The sequence below is a fragment of the Sebastes fasciatus genome, chromosome 20 (genome assembly GCF_043250625.1).
Source record: "Sebastes fasciatus isolate fSebFas1 chromosome 20, fSebFas1.pri, whole genome shotgun sequence".
Lineage (NCBI taxonomy): Eukaryota > Metazoa > Chordata > Actinopteri > Perciformes > Sebastidae > Sebastes > Sebastes fasciatus.
The window spans coordinates 22848817-22864534 of NC_133814.1; the positions used below are offsets into that span (position 1 = coordinate 22848817).

The following is a 15718-nucleotide window of genomic DNA, read 5'->3' on the forward strand; positions in this document are numbered from 1 at the left end:
ATCTTGCGAGTGTTTTGCAAATCGAGGGTTACCATCTAGACACGACCGTGTGAGAAAGATTCCAAGTGTGCCAATAATGTATTTCATTATCGCTGTGTGGTTTCTAGGTAATGAACATGTACTGTTGGATGAGTGCTGCACAATTAACCCAGTTTTTATCGAAATGGCAATATGGCCTAGTGTAATTTTCTAGGGCTGTCAATCGCGATTAGTCGTATGAGTGTCCATAGTTAATCGCGATTAATTGCAATAAATTGTCATGTATTTAATACTCAAATATGCTTGTTTGGCTTGGCTTTATCACAGTTTGGATTAAAATAAGTACGCTTGTAACGTGAATTAATCTGCGGAAGTAGTGTCACGTGACATAATGTCGTTAGTAAAAATAGCAAAAGAGTGCTACAGGATTGAGTCCTAAAACCCGTAAATGAGTTAGCATTTTAGAACTTCTGGTTCCCTCGTCTGGAAGTAAATGGGTTTTTTGAATGGGTTTTTAGTTAGATGCCTGAAATAAGGTCTGTGGTTAACACAAACTGGAGAGATTTTAACGTCTTGTTCTACGACATAAAACTTTAAACGACATTAAACTCGTCCGCCTGTACAGCCTCGTTTTTTATACTCACGTTCATGCGACTGTGGTGTAATTTCGTTTATAGCCTAATGTTAGCTTTTTACTTCTGGCGATTGCATTCACGCTTCTAAAATCATAAAAGTGGTGTTCATTTGTGGAGATTATCTTGCTGAACAAAACGTGCAAGTATCATAAACGTTTGGAACAATCCCATTGGGTTTTTGTCGAGGGAACCAGGGTGATGATAACTTCCTGGTTGACCTACAAAAATATGTCATCCCTGCAGCACTCTATAGGCCTGTGGTTATGAGGTTTGCTTGCAGAAAATGTCCTTGTTGTGAACTGTTTTGCATCTTAAAATGTATTTGATGTTTTTTTTTGCAGAAGTGATGATTTCAGCAAAGTTGATCCCACAGCAAAAAGAGCCATTACTCGTTCCAAAGCCCGGCGGTGACGGGTGTATCCGCTGTGCTGTGGTGGGCACCGCGGGGATCCTCAATGCCTCTAAAATGGGGAAAGAAATCGATGCTCATGATTACGTTTTTCGGTAAGAAAGAAACCCGTCAATTTTGTTTGTTAGTCCCCAACTGGCAATAAGGTTTCAAAGCATTTTGACAGGTAATTCATGGAGATCATCAGAGGTGACGGATATCAGGTGCAATTATCATTCTCTGTTTGCTAAGTTAATATTTAGTTAAGGCAGGGATCCCATGAGGAAATTATTTGAACAAACACCAACTGTATGATGACATGGCCTGCCATCAGTCTGTCACGAAACCTCACATCTTCTTTTACTGTCAACTTTAACATTTATGAGTTGTTTGAAACACTAGAGAGCAAAGATCATTTTAAACGTATTTGCCTCACCAATCAGAGTACTCTATTATCATGTGAGTGCATTGCGCAGACGAACGGAGAAGTAGAGTCCGTTTAGAAACTTCGGCTGACTAAAACCAACTCTCAAACCGCCAAAAGTCATCAGTCATGCATGTCAAAGTGTGTGGACTTTAAGATTAAAGAAGGCAGCGTTGTAATTGTTTAACGTTGGTCAACAAGGAAGCGGCAAGGAAGTATTAGCAACAAAATATACTTAAAGTATCAAAAGTAAAAATACTCATTATGCAGATTTTCCTATTTCAGAAAAACATATCACTGGATTATAATTTTTAAATACTTATTAAATACTGCTGGGTAGCTTAATAATAATAATAATAATACATCATAATTTATTAGATGATTTATATTTTTGTATTAATAATCACAATCTGCAAAGTAACTGATGTCAATTAAATGTAGTGGAGTAAAAAGTACAATATTGGCTTGCAAAATGTCGTAGAAGTAGAATTATTAAGTAGCATAACATGGAAAGACTATGCTATGTACAGTATTTGAATAAATGTATTTAGTTATATTCAACCACTGCAACTGCAACCACTGTTTCTGGTTTAGCATATCAGTGTTCAGCACTCAGCGAAGTCAGGTTTACGTTCATTGTCATCAGAAAGTTCCAGTGAAAAAAATGGTTTGGGCGTTTTGCCTCAAGGAAAAGCTAATATTTAATTTATAAAGGCCATTCTCACATTCGGATCTGTTTGTGCGGCAGGATGAACGGAGCAGTCGTCAAAGGTTTCGAGGAAGACGTTGGAAACAGAACATCGGTGTACGTTCACACGGCCCACTCCATCACTTCGTCGCCGTATCTTTTCAGAAAGTTCGGATACACTGTCCCTCATGACGAGGTATACTCAAACTAGAATGTTATATGTAATATTGTAATGGTTTATAAACCACACATACACACTCATCTGTCATCCTCGTCCTTTTGGCAGGGTATAAAATACGTGATGATTCCTGAGGGGATGAGGGATTTCAACTGGCTCCAGGGTCTTCTCCAAGGAGAACGGGTCGCTGCCGGACCATATAAAAACCGGAGGTGAATATCAACTCTCTATATATTATTAGTCAAGGGTAACATGCACACACAACCACAAAACACATATACAATATATCCAGTGCTGGCACATATTGGATTGGGCCTGGAAACGTGTCGCCAGGTCACCATGTTTATGGAAACAGTCTAATATTTGACGCAAGTGAACATTTATTTTTAAAGTAATTTTACTCACAAGTTACTAAATTAGTGGAAGAAGGCAAGCAAGCATCAGTTAGTAAATTTTATGGAGGTTACAAGTCATGAAATACACTATATGCTCCTTTGCGGAACACTTTGGACTCTTTCAAACTCGGATGTATATTATATATATCGTATATAAATTAATCGATAAATGAGGGCTGTCAATCAATTAAAATATTTAATCGCAATTAATCGCACAATTTGTATCTGTTCAAAATGTACCTTAAAGGGAGATTTGTCAAGTATTTGATACTCTTATCAACATGTGAGTGGGCAAATATGCTGCTTTATGCAAATGTATGCATATATTTATTATTAGAAATCAATTAACAACACAAAACAATGACAAATATTGTCCAGAAACCCTCACAGGTACTGCATTTAGCATAAAAAATATGCTCAAATCATAACATGGCAAACTGCAGCCCAACAGACAACAACAGCTGTCAGTGTGTCAGTGTGCTGACTTGACTATGACTTGCCCCAAAACTGCATGTGATTATCATAAAGTGGGCATGTCTGTAAAGGGGAGACTCGTGGGTACCCATAGAACCCATTCTCATTCACATATCTTGAGGTCAGAGGTCAAGGGACCCCTTTGAAAATGGCCATGCCAGTTTTTCTTCGCCAAAATTTAGCGCAAGTTTGGAGCTTAAAACTCAGCTCTAAAACTGAGCCCGCTACAACCGAAAAATCCCAAGTTGTGCTCATGCGATAAAGAAATTAGTGGCATTGAAACGTATTTGCGTTAACGCCTTATTGTCGCGTTAACTTTGACAGCCCTAAAAAATTATATAAAATTGCAAATAAAAAATATTTTGTCCCTAAAATCAATGAATAATCAAGATCTCAATATTGATCGAAATAATCGTGGTTATCGCTTTGGCCATAATCGTGGAGCCCTAGTGAGTATACGACTTCTCTGTACGACTCGGATTATACTGCACGAGTTGTGCTTGAGTTTGTAAACGGATGTTTTGATAGTTTTTCTGTTGTTAAACGCGGTGCCCATTTGCTTAAATTCATCGAGACTTTTCTCAGTTTTTTGATTCTCTGTTCACCGTGGTAATATAATTGATAAACAAGTAATTGATATACAAATGGTCATTTTGTGTGTGAAGTATTCCTGTAATCCTGAATCACTAAGAGCACAATATAACTCCAATTTTGTCTCGAGCTCCAGTAGAGAGTTTTAACTGCATTGTACAGACAAGGGAAGCCAGTTTTTGACTTTATGTTTCAACCCTGCAGGCCATGGACGTACTACTCCGGGGGGTACAATGAGTCCCGCTTCTATGTTCTGGACCAGGATTTCCTCAGATACATTCGAAACAGGTCAACCTCCTCTCACAACCTAACCTAACCTTTCATTTTATATGGTTTGTAATATGTTTGCTAACATTAGAAACAATAACAATAAAACCAACAGATAAAAATGATAGAAATAGCACAAATATAGAATCAAGAGTTTATGGTCTATTTGGAGGCTTTAGTTTGTCTTGTCTTATAGATAAAAGACTGATTTTTATTGTATGTTTATTTAAAACTGTTCTTTGCCCACAGGTTCTTAAAGTCCGTTTATCTGAATTCTACTCACTGGTCGATAGTCAGACCAACCAATGGGGCGTTCACTCTCTTCGTGGCTCTGCACACCTGTGACATTGTAAGTTAATAATACTTAAACTTATCCACCTGCCATCTATACTGTAGGTGTCCACGCCCCTATCAACATGAAGTATGCACACAATAATTTATACAGACATTAACTCTAAGAAAAAAGATGTGATATAGTAGGTCAATTGATTTTTTTTCCCACCCCTACTATATAGTGTAGATAAAGTGTTTATTAGTGCTAATTGGCAGATCATCTTTGGACAGAGCCATGCCAGCTGTTTCCCTCTGTTTACAGTCTTTATGATAAGCTAAGCTAATCATCTGCTGGCTGATCTTCTCGTCTAACTCTCCGCGAGCATTTGAATGGGCATATTTCTCAAAATGTCTAACTTTTCTTTAAACAGATCTTTTCTATGTGTGAGTTATTCTCAATCGCACCTCTTCTTTTTTGTCATTCTCAGGTGAGTGCATATGGATTCATGACTGAGGACTATGGAAAGTACTCTAACTACTACTATGACAAGCACGTTAAAACCCATGTCGTTTTCTACGCCAACCACGACTACAGGATGGAGATGAGACTGTGGAAAAAACTACACGACAGCAAAATACTTAAGCTATATCAAACAGAGTCAAAAACAGAGACAGAAAAGCCGAAGTAACACTGAGACACTGAGGGTGCACCTGCTTCGAATGATATCAGCCAATTGAATGGGCAACAACTATCAACCATTATCAGCCTCATAGATATGGATTAGAAGGGGCCTGCTACACCTACTAGTAGGTTCAGAAGGCTGATATCATCTATTCACATGGTTCATCACCGATACAAATACAAGAAAACAATGCCGTCCTCTAGTGACCTTAGATAGTATGAGAGTAGCAAAGGTGGAAGTCAGGTGGCGTATTATAAGTAAGGGATAATGTACAGCGAGCCGGTCATTGTTGTGAAAGACTCCCCGACAGGGCGATGCTGCACCCCGACACGGAGCCCTGAAGGGGATTCTTTCACAACAATGACCCGCTATTGAGCTATTCATTAAGGTCTTAGGTGCAGTGTCCCATCAGGATGCTCCTACATATTATACAGAGACACATTCTGAATTTATACAGTGAATAAAAGATACTATGAGATATTGGGTTTGGGGGTCCTCTCCCAAGAAAATTTCCGTTTTTCAAAATAACCGGTTAACAAAGGGAACTGTATATACAAAATACATATATGGAAATAAGATTGATTGGTTTATATTAACCAGAAGTATAAAACATTACAGGTCCCTTATAAATTAAAAAAAATAATTTAATTTATAAACATTTTTACTGTATTAATTTAGATATTTTCCAAAGTAAAAGTCCCTAGAAGTGTATGATTCAACTTTTTTCCCATGGTCTAGTGTTAAAAAAGTGAACAATAATCACCCAAAAGGCGCCCAAGTATCGTGACAGTAACAAATCGAGAGATAGGTGTATCGTCCCAGCCCTAGTGCATAGCATACTGTGCATGTAGCAGCGTCATCATGCAGAAACCTACGTCAGGTCACGATGTGGGAAAAAGGTTTTAGAAGGACTTGAAGGGAAAATAGCATTTTGATGCTAAAACATACTTTGACCAAAATGTGAATGTTGGGATTTGAATACATGAAGAACACAGCTGGGAAGATACAGCACAATAGAGATTGTTGAGCTGGTTCATCAGGTCTGAAAGGAGTGCAGTTCTGTGAAATCTTATCAGTTTTTTATCAGAGTTCATCTCCACATTCTTTAAAAGGGCACTTCAATACAATACCTCTGCCATGGCTGAGGTATTGTTTTTCACGGGCATCTGTCTGTCTGTCTGTCTGTCTGTCTGTCTGTTCATGATTATTCCAAAAGTTTGTGATGGATTTGAATGGAATTTGTTGAAGGGGTGGGGTGTAGCACATTGAACAATCAATTAGATTTTGGTGGCAATTCGGATCATGATCCGGATTCAGGAATTTTTTTAAGGATTACGTTCAGCCTGAGCATTAAGACCGCAGGGTCTAACACATGCACAGTGTAACTGATGACACGTTGATGACGCATGACCCCGCCTTCTTCTTTCTGAGAGCAGAGAGATAAGTGTGTGGATGTGTGGCGAGACTTTGAGTTGCGGGAGCTGCTGGCCGTCCGCGGTGAGAAAGAAAAAGGCGGTAGATGACTGGATGAGAGACAACGTAGTGTAACGTTATACAGACATAACAAGGCTGATGAATGAGAGAGGCATCCGCCCATACGTTACACCATGTTAATAACAAGCCGCCCCCCTCACGAAACCGCCAGCTGTGAGCTGTGATCTGTTTTTAAAGTCACGTGTTGGCGGAGGTCTGCGCTCTCCAAGTGAAATTCTAGTTTACTTATATATTCTATTATTTATTCCTCATTATATTTCCACATTTATTTATTTACTTATGTGTTGTTTTATTTATTCCTCTTTACATTTCCACATTTATTTTCCTATTCTTTTACAGATTTATTCTTTATTATGGCACTCCTACGTGCGGAAGAGTAAACTGTCACTAATTATATACAGTCTATGCACTAAACATCGTACAGTTCTGTTCTTTTTGTCCTTCATGCTGTCCTTTAAGTTGGGAATCTCGGTGTCTTTTCTTTGCTCCTTCAACCAACTCAGGTTGAGGAGAAAAATAAACAAAATTCAAAGCTCTGAGAAAAATAACAAACCAAATCAAATAGAACCAATGTTCATCTATCTGGGTAGTGTGTTTGTTTTCCCTTTAACTGGAGTGTGGTGTGATTGCAGGCTTACCGGTACGATGTGATGAAGGCCTAAGGTTGAAGGCCTAGGAAGGAGGTTGTTTTGACCGGCATTGGTTTGTTGGTTCTTCCTGTTTCTTTTCTTTTTCTGTAGCTGCTTGCCAATTCTGTATTGATTAGAACATGGAAATTTGTGATTATATTATTTTACTTTATTGGTGATCTATCAATTTGTAACCCCACCCTATATAATTATGCTTAAATACCAATAAAAAATTGATCACAAAAACAAGAACAAATTTTGTTTTACTTTTTACAGCACTTTGTAGGCGGACGTTTGACTGGCATTATGGTAGTCGACTGGATTACAGTCCAAAATGGCGGAGGCGGAGGTCTGCTTCTTAGCAATAAATTATGGATGCGTTCCAAATCGCATACTTTTTCTTTTTACTTGTAGTACATACTGCAGCTGCGTAGTGTTGCATGCAGTATGCATAACATTGCACCTTTAGTACGTACTGTGCGTTCCAATACCCATACTACCATACTATTTAGTCAGCCAGAAATAGATTTTGTATGTCCCAATGCATAGTATGTCAAATGCAGTATGCCAAAAATACCAGGATGTCCTACTACACCCGGTCACATTTTGCAGTATGCAAGTCAGCATGCTTTTCTGGCTATTCTGACCCACAATCCTCTGTGCAGGGTATACATGAGCAAGAGGGTCAAAGTTCAAGGTGCAATGTTATGAGGAAGTAGTATGTCCCGATTGTATGCATACTGCATGCAACAATACGTATAAGGGCAGCTGCAGTACGTACTAGAAGTTACAAGAAAAAGTGATTTGGAACGTAGCCATATGTATTCTTTGCCCTGGTGCTATCATACCACACAGCAACGAAACCAACATTTTACTTAAGTCCTTCTAATTATGCTTTAGTGTATTCAACTCAAGCCACATGCTGATTATTTTTTTGTAAATGTCTTATCAAGAAAACACACAATGACATGAATTCTTACCCAGATAAATTCCTACTCTCAAATGTAAACAAAATACATTGACTTAGCTAGCTAGAATAGAATAGAATAGAAAGCTTTATTGTCATTGTATTAAATACAACGAGATTCACAGTTTGCCACTTCTGGTCAGTGCTTTAAAACAAATACTTGACAAGACTAAACAAGGCAGATAAAACATATAATGGGTAAAAACACACACACAGTTATAAAGTAAATAAAACAGGTAAAACATATAAAGGGTAAAACATATAACAGATAAAACATATAACAGGTAAAACACACTAAGTTATAAAGCAAAATAAATCAGGTAAAACATATAACAGGTAAAATATATAACAGGTAAAACAGACACAGTTATAAAGCAAAATAAAACAGGTAAAACATATAAAAGGTAAAACATATAACAGATAAAACATATAACAGGTAAAACATATAACAGGTAAAACATATAACAGGTAAAACATATAACAGATAAAACATATAACAGGTAAAACATATAACAGATAACAGATATATACTGCAGGTGAGAAAAGACCGGAAATAAACTCATCATTATTATAGATATATAAGCACTGACTTATTCCCTAAATCTTGCCAATAACATCTATCCACCATACAGGAACTTTACACGAATTAACTCATTATTAGAACCAATAATGAACTAAAAGATCAGGCCTCCAACAATATAAGACTGTACTGATAATTTGATATTTCTTCTCCCTGTTTCAGAGTACGACGGAGTGTTATGGCCACATTGAGGGGGAAAAACAACTTTTTTCTTGTAAAATTACGACTTTACTCTCGTAATATTACGGCTTTACTCTCGTAATATTACGACTTTACTCTCGTAATATTACGACTTTTTTTCTCGTAAAGTACAACTTTATTCTCGTAATATTATGACTTTTTTTTCTCGGAAGATTACAGCTTTATTCCTGTAATATTACAACTTTTTTTTGTCGTAAAATTACGACTTTATTCTTGTAATATTACGACTTTTTTTCTCATACAATTACGACTTTATTCTCGTAATATTATGACTTTTTTTCTCGTAAATTTATTACTTTATTTTCGTAATTTTACAACTTTTTTTCTCGCTAGCTATGTCTAGCTATGACTTTATTCTCGAAATCTCAGATTTTTTTTTTTCCTAAATGTGGCCCTAATACTCCGTCGTATCATATAATTAATTTTTCCATCTATTTTTTTTTCATTCATTCGTTTAACTTTACCATCTTTCTACAGAATTGAAACAGGCACCACACAATATTAATATCTTAATTATATTTTCATAGTATTATAGTTCTTCTGACACCAAATATTGTGACAGATGTAGACAGTAAAATAAAGGTTTGGATGATCTAGTGGGCAACAGAGTCATTTTGTAATGTGACTCAGATGTGTCTGGTTTCATGTTTTTGATGGAATGCAAGAGTTGTTATCTGTTGTTCTCTCATGAGACAGAACATCTGCGGCTCCAAAAATAACATTGTGTAACACTGGAAAGTCTGGTGAGGTCACTGTAAACTACACCCAAAGTGAAGCTTCATTTATACTTTATCTTTAGCAGCCAACAATTACAGTATGCAACTAGCTCCAAGGTATCTACATGGCATACACAGTATATATATGTATATATATATAGAAATCGAGATTTTCTTTACCATAAGTGAGACCTGTGTACAGACAAAAAAAATATAAATACAATAATTGAGTATAACTCTTATTGATCCTCTTCCACAAACTGGGAAGCGGCCTGGCAAAAAGTTTAATATATAATAAATATATAAATAATCCACCAAACACAAGTTTCCAAACTTTTTTTCCCCAGTTTATATATATTTTTAATCTCTTTTAATTATGACTTTTTATTGTGCCTCCTGTGTTGTAATTTATTATATGTAATGTCTTTTTTTTTTTTTTTTATCTGTACCTTGAGTCTGCAATAAAGTTTGAATTGAATTAACTTCCATTTATGTTCATGCTCACTTGATGCTCCTCTGGGAAGCGGCCTGGCAAAAAGTTTAATAAATAAATGAATAAGTAAGTAAATAGTTATCATGGTATACATTGTTCAACACAGGCCATTTTGGTAGAGACATTAAAGTTATGACAATAGAATAGAAATTATTTAGTTTTACTTTTGTACAGCACTTTGTAGGCAGACACGTTTAACTGGCTTCATTATGATGATGTTGTACTAAAACATACAATTGTCTTTCAGTTTTTTGTAATAAATATTCTTATGATAAGCAGATATATTTAATTTAATTTTTTTTTTACATCAGAGGAAGCCCCACAATTTACATTTTCATTTTATTTATCATTGTTGTAGGTCTATGGTACGACGGAGTATTAGGGCCACATTGAGGAAAAAAAAAAATCTGAGATTTCGAGAATAAAGTCATAGCTAGATATAGCTAGCGAGAAAAAAAGTTGTAAAATTACGAAAATAAAATCAGAAGTTAACGAGAAAAAAAGTCGTAATATTATGAGAATAAAGTCATAATATTATAAAGTAGTAATTTTTTCTAGTAAATTTATAACTTTATTCTCGTAATAGTACGAATTCTTTACATGTATAGTTGCATATATTTTATGTTATATATATATATATATTTTTTTAACAAATTAGGAAGCCCCACAATGAAGCAGGGCATCAAAAAATTGAGTCTAACTCTTATTGATCCTCTCCACGAAAATCTTTAGTAAAAGGCGAAAGATTTATACGATCTGAAGAGAAGTCAGAGTTTACATACAGACTTAAATTTACTTACACACCAAAAAAAACTGATAATAACCTGATATTTTCAGGTGGAATTTCATTTCATTCTCACTGTACAATATCATTTTCCACTTGTGTAATTTTGTTAATAGTCTGTTTATTGTCAATACCGTATATACTGCTCCTATTTTTATACTTCCTTCTATTTAAATGTTTCATATTTTGTAACACTTTGTTTAGCTCTTTTCTTTACTGTGTTAGCTGATGCATCTTGTTTTTTGCACTATCTCCTTTGCTACTGTACACTGAAAATTCCCTCACTGCGGGACTGATAAAGGAATATCTGATTTTATTTCTTATTTTAATGTTGTTCATATTGTTTGTGATAAAATCATCCCACACAGATTATTTATAAATGCTACTGTGAACTACTGACTTCACAAATGCTGCAGATTTCATGCAGAACAACGCCTCCCTGTGGTAACACACCACTATTAAAAAAATAAATAGTTAATAACATTGGGGGTTTAATGTGGTGGTGGCAAATGCAATAGAAGATATCCATTAGGATACAGCAATAATCAATTTAATGATGAATATCTTAGTTTTAGAAATACAAATGGTTTTTTTTTATCATCAAATGGGGAGAACATCACAATGAAAGACAGTTTTCATCAATAATTATATATATATATTTGACATATTACATCTCCACTGTTAAGTTTAGTTTGTGATGTAAATATATCACATCTCCTTCAGAAATCTCCGTCTCATTGCTGACTCTCAAAACCAGGTAAGGATAAATGGTATCCAGACAATCTAAAACCATTTTGAATTAAAATTGCAAATGTATTCCTCAAACAACTAGAATTAATCAAGCAGAGGTATTACATTTTTATTTTTATTTTTATTGTATTTATAATTTTTTTGTCTCTACACAGGTCTCACTTATGGTAAATTAAATCTCAATTTACCATAAGTGAGACCCATTCTCTCCATTTGATGATAAAAAAACAAAACATTTGTATTTCTAAAACTAAGATATTCCTCATTAAATGGATTATTGCTGTATCTTGATGGATATCTTCCATTGCATTTGCCACCACCACATTAAACCCCAATGTTATTAACTATTGATGAACTAATAAAACACTTTAACTTTATGAATGTTAGATTACTCTGACTTCTCTTCAGATCGTATAAATCTTTCGCCTTTTACTAAAGATTTCCGTGGAGAGGATCAATAAGAGTTTTAACTAATTTTTTTATACCATGCTTAATGCGTGGCTTCCTAATTTGTTTAATATAATAAATAAAATATATTTGCTCAATATAAGATTATTAATTAAAAAGAACTGAAAGACAATTGTATATTTTAATGCAACATCATCATAATGACTCCAGTTAAACGTGTCTGCCTACAAAGTGCTGCACAAAAGTAAAACTAAATCATTTCTATTCTATTGTCATAACTTTAATGTCTCTACCAAAATGGCCTGTGTTGGACAATAAAAAATAAATAAAATAATAAATAAATATGCATAATATTATTTACATTTATATAATTTAATTTATATTTCTGTATGACACAGATTAAAGGTAATAATTATAGTTAGAATAATTATAAACAAAAATAATTATAGTTAGACAAATTTAGGAAGATTTAATTAGATTATATGTATGGCTCAATAAGGAAGCTGGTTAATAATCAATAATTGATTTATGTCATTCACCTCTTAGTAATTTATGTTCCTATGAAAAATTAAAGTACTTACCTTTTATAATAAAGTAAGTTAGTTTTTTTTTAATTTTTACATATTAGGAAGCCCCGCAATAAAGCAGAGCATCAAAAAATTGAGTCTAACTCTTATTGATCCTCTCCACGGAAATCTTTAGTAAAAGGCGAAAGATTTATACGATCTGAAGAGAAGTCAGAGTAATCTAATTCCAATAAAGTTAAAGTGGTCGGTGAGATTAGTAGGAACACCGCCTTCACTACTGGTGTTTTATTATAATTAATGTTTTATTGATCCACTAAATAACAACAAAGTGATGAACAAAGTGATGCTTTTACTGACATCCAGTAAAACTGAAAACAAGTTTACTAAAACGGCTTAATGGTGAAATACCATCAAACACACAACATGTGTAAAGTTATAAGAAACGAGGGATTGTTAATGCAGCATGTGGGCGTGGTCTTGGTCATGTGACGTCACACTCTGGACCAGCAATAATATAAATAGTCAGAAACTAATTTACAGACACGTTACAAACACAAGTTGCAGCATAAAAAGACTGATAACAAATGTAGGGAAGTGTTGCAAATGTTAAACATGAATAAAATAGTCTGTTTTTTTACAGTCTGGTGACAAACTAGACAACAGCAACAACTACAATATCATCTAGTGGAGAACTGAGCTGACTGCAGCATTCAACCTACCAGAGAGTGTAGAAGCAAAGAGGAGAAACTGTGGCGAGATGGAGCTGGTTCACTGTATATATTCTGCTGCATTCTGGGAAGATTTGCAGGACTGGCTGTCAACCAAAATCCAACTACTTGCTCCTCTCACAAGAGAAAATATTGTGTTTGGTATTAACATGCAGGACATTAAGAGTGACTTGATATTGAACAATCTGATACTGCTGGCAAATTGTTTCATCCATGCATCCAAATAGTCTGTTCTTTATTTATTTTTTTATTTTTTATTTTTTTATCTATTTATTTTTCAATAATTAAATTTGTTTTCTCTCCATTTTGTTTTATCCATATTTCATTTTATTTATTATTTCATATTTGATATTTTGATATTTCAAACACCAATATTAACCCATGATTACATGTATCTCCAGTTAGTCCACACACCACATCATCCTTCATCCATTCTCTTTTAAAACATCATCTTTTTATCCATCATTCTTTTGTATATTCATTATGTATGTAAACTTTTGCATTTAAATATATATATATATTAAATATATAAACTTCAAACAAAACTTTAAAGGGAAAAGAAAAATCAGACGGAAATGACGTATTCCACTCCCATCATGCATTGCGTCACAACAACAAAACAGGATAACGTTTTATTTTCAAGTGTTAAAAACTACAAATACATTCATTCAACTCTGCTGTGTTTGTTTACAACGTGACTTTGTTCATCACTTTGTTGTTATTTGGTAGTTTTAATAAAACACCAGTAGTGAAGAACGTGTCCTCACTAAACTAATAAAACACTTTAACGTTATTAATGTTAAATCACTCTGACTTCTCTTCAGATCGTATAAATCTTTCGCCTTTTACTAAAGATTTCCGTGGAGAGGATCAATAAGAGTTAAACTCAATTTTTTGATGCCCTGCTTCATGCGGGGCTTCCTAATTTGTAAAAAAATAAATACTGTCTGTAACAGTGCTACCTCAAAGCCATCGTGATTTATTATTTTTATTATTTCAAAATGTTAGTATACATAGTAACAGCATAAAAAACATTTACATACAGAATAAGCATAGTGAAAACATAAACAAAGAGCTGTGCCAAACATAAAATGACAACAGAAATGAAACAAAACCAACATAAAATTAAAAAAAAAAGACTATGTGAGAGTATGACAATAATTTCACTTAAAAACTTTAAAGATATTTCATACATTCATTGTTTTCATTGCTTTTTTGTTTTGTGAGGAGGAAATTGTTGATAGATATAATTCCATTTCTTTCATAAATACAAAGAAATTAGGCTTTTTTTTGGTAAATTTACACTTGTGAATGTGGAACTACGCGAGAATTAAAATTAATTTAATAAGTAAAAATGCATTACTGTCTTTGTCACTGTAACCATAGCAACCAAATATAATTTTATTTCTATAGTACAGTGCAAAATCTGAGAAAATGTTAACAAGTATAAAATTATTGACATCTTCCCACAATTCACATGTAAATTTACAGGACCAGAATAAATGAGAGCAAGTTTCAGGATGCTGGTCCAGAGTGTGACGTCATATGACCAAGACCACGCCCACATGCTGCATTAACAATCCCTCGTTTCTTATAACTTTACACATGTTGTGTCTTTGGTGGTATTTCACCATTAAGCCGTTTTAGTGAACTTGTTTTCAATTTTACTGAATGTCACTTAACGTATCACTTTGTTCATCACTTTGTTGTTATTTAGTGGTATTAATAAAACACCAGTGATGAAGAACGTGTTCCCATTAAATTGATCAACCACTTAAACAATATAAACGTTAGATTACTCTGACTTCTCTTCAGATCGTATAAATCTTTCGCCTTTTACTAAAGATTTCCGTGGAGAGGATCAATAAGAGTTAAATTAAATTTTTTGATGCCCTACTTCATTGCAGGGCTTCCTCTTTTGTTAAACAAGAAATAAACTATCTTAATTCATCATGAAAGGTAATTATTTTAACCAGTATTTATTGCAGGTCAGCCAGCGTGGTTGTGTGTTCCCTCAATGATGTCACTGGCAAAACAAGGATTGTCATCATGGAAGGCTAAGGAGTTTTTTGTTTTTTTTCCTCTTTCTTGTTTTTTTTCTATATATATATATATACTTTTTCTTATTTTCTTTCTTTTCCTCATAACAAAATAAAATAAAATGAAATATAGATAAAACTAAATGGAGAGAATTTTTTTTTTTATTTAATTAATGACAAATAAATAGATACAAAATAAAATAAAATAAAGAAATAAAGAAAACTTTAAAAAGAGCCAACATAATTGGGCAAGATCAATATCATGTGACTGTATACAGTGTGGTGGGGGTGGCTGGCTGTCAGTCAGGGTGCAAATCAAATTAAGGCAAGATTAAAAATAATAAGATAAAATAAAGTAAAATAAATATAAATAGGTAGATAGATAGAAGTAAAAAAAATGATGGATAAAAGGATGGCGTTTAATAGG

General features: G+C 34.1%; 1 protein-coding gene and 5 non-coding genes across 6 annotated transcripts; 4 read left to right on the plus strand and 2 right to left on the minus strand.

Annotated features, from left to right (window-relative positions):
• The first annotated feature begins 389 nt into the window (after positions 1-389).
• Positions 390-7338, plus strand: LOC141758291 (alpha-N-acetylgalactosaminide alpha-2,6-sialyltransferase 2-like). The gene is made up of 6 exons (XM_074619521.1): positions 390-1118; positions 2175-2310; positions 2401-2504; positions 3957-4040; positions 4269-4368; positions 4781-7338. Exons 1-6 carry the CDS (start codon positions 931-933, stop codon positions 4979-4981), a joined length of 813 nt encoding a protein of 270 aa, XP_074475622.1. The 5' UTR covers positions 390-930; the 3' UTR covers positions 4982-7338.
• Positions 7339-10715: 3377 nt separating this feature from the next.
• Positions 10716-10831, minus strand: LOC141759146 (U5 spliceosomal RNA). Its single transcript, XR_012592029.1, has one exon. It is a non-coding gene; the product is annotated as a U5 spliceosomal RNA (small nuclear RNA).
• Positions 10832-11977: 1146 nt separating this feature from the next.
• LOC141759145 (U5 spliceosomal RNA) lies at positions 11978-12092 on the plus strand. The gene has a single exon (XR_012592028.1). It is a non-coding gene; the product is annotated as a U5 spliceosomal RNA (small nuclear RNA).
• Positions 12093-12627: 535 nt separating this feature from the next.
• On the minus strand, positions 12628-12743 carry LOC141759177 (U5 spliceosomal RNA). The gene has a single exon (XR_012592059.1). It is a non-coding gene; the product is annotated as a U5 spliceosomal RNA (small nuclear RNA).
• A 1313-nt stretch (positions 12744-14056) lies between these two features.
• LOC141759165 (U5 spliceosomal RNA) lies at positions 14057-14171 on the plus strand. Its single transcript, XR_012592048.1, has one exon. It is a non-coding gene; the product is annotated as a U5 spliceosomal RNA (small nuclear RNA).
• Positions 14172-15047: 876 nt separating this feature from the next.
• LOC141759188 (U5 spliceosomal RNA) lies at positions 15048-15163 on the plus strand. The gene has a single exon (XR_012592070.1). It is a non-coding gene; the product is annotated as a U5 spliceosomal RNA (small nuclear RNA).
• Positions 15164-15718: the final 555 nt, after the last annotated feature.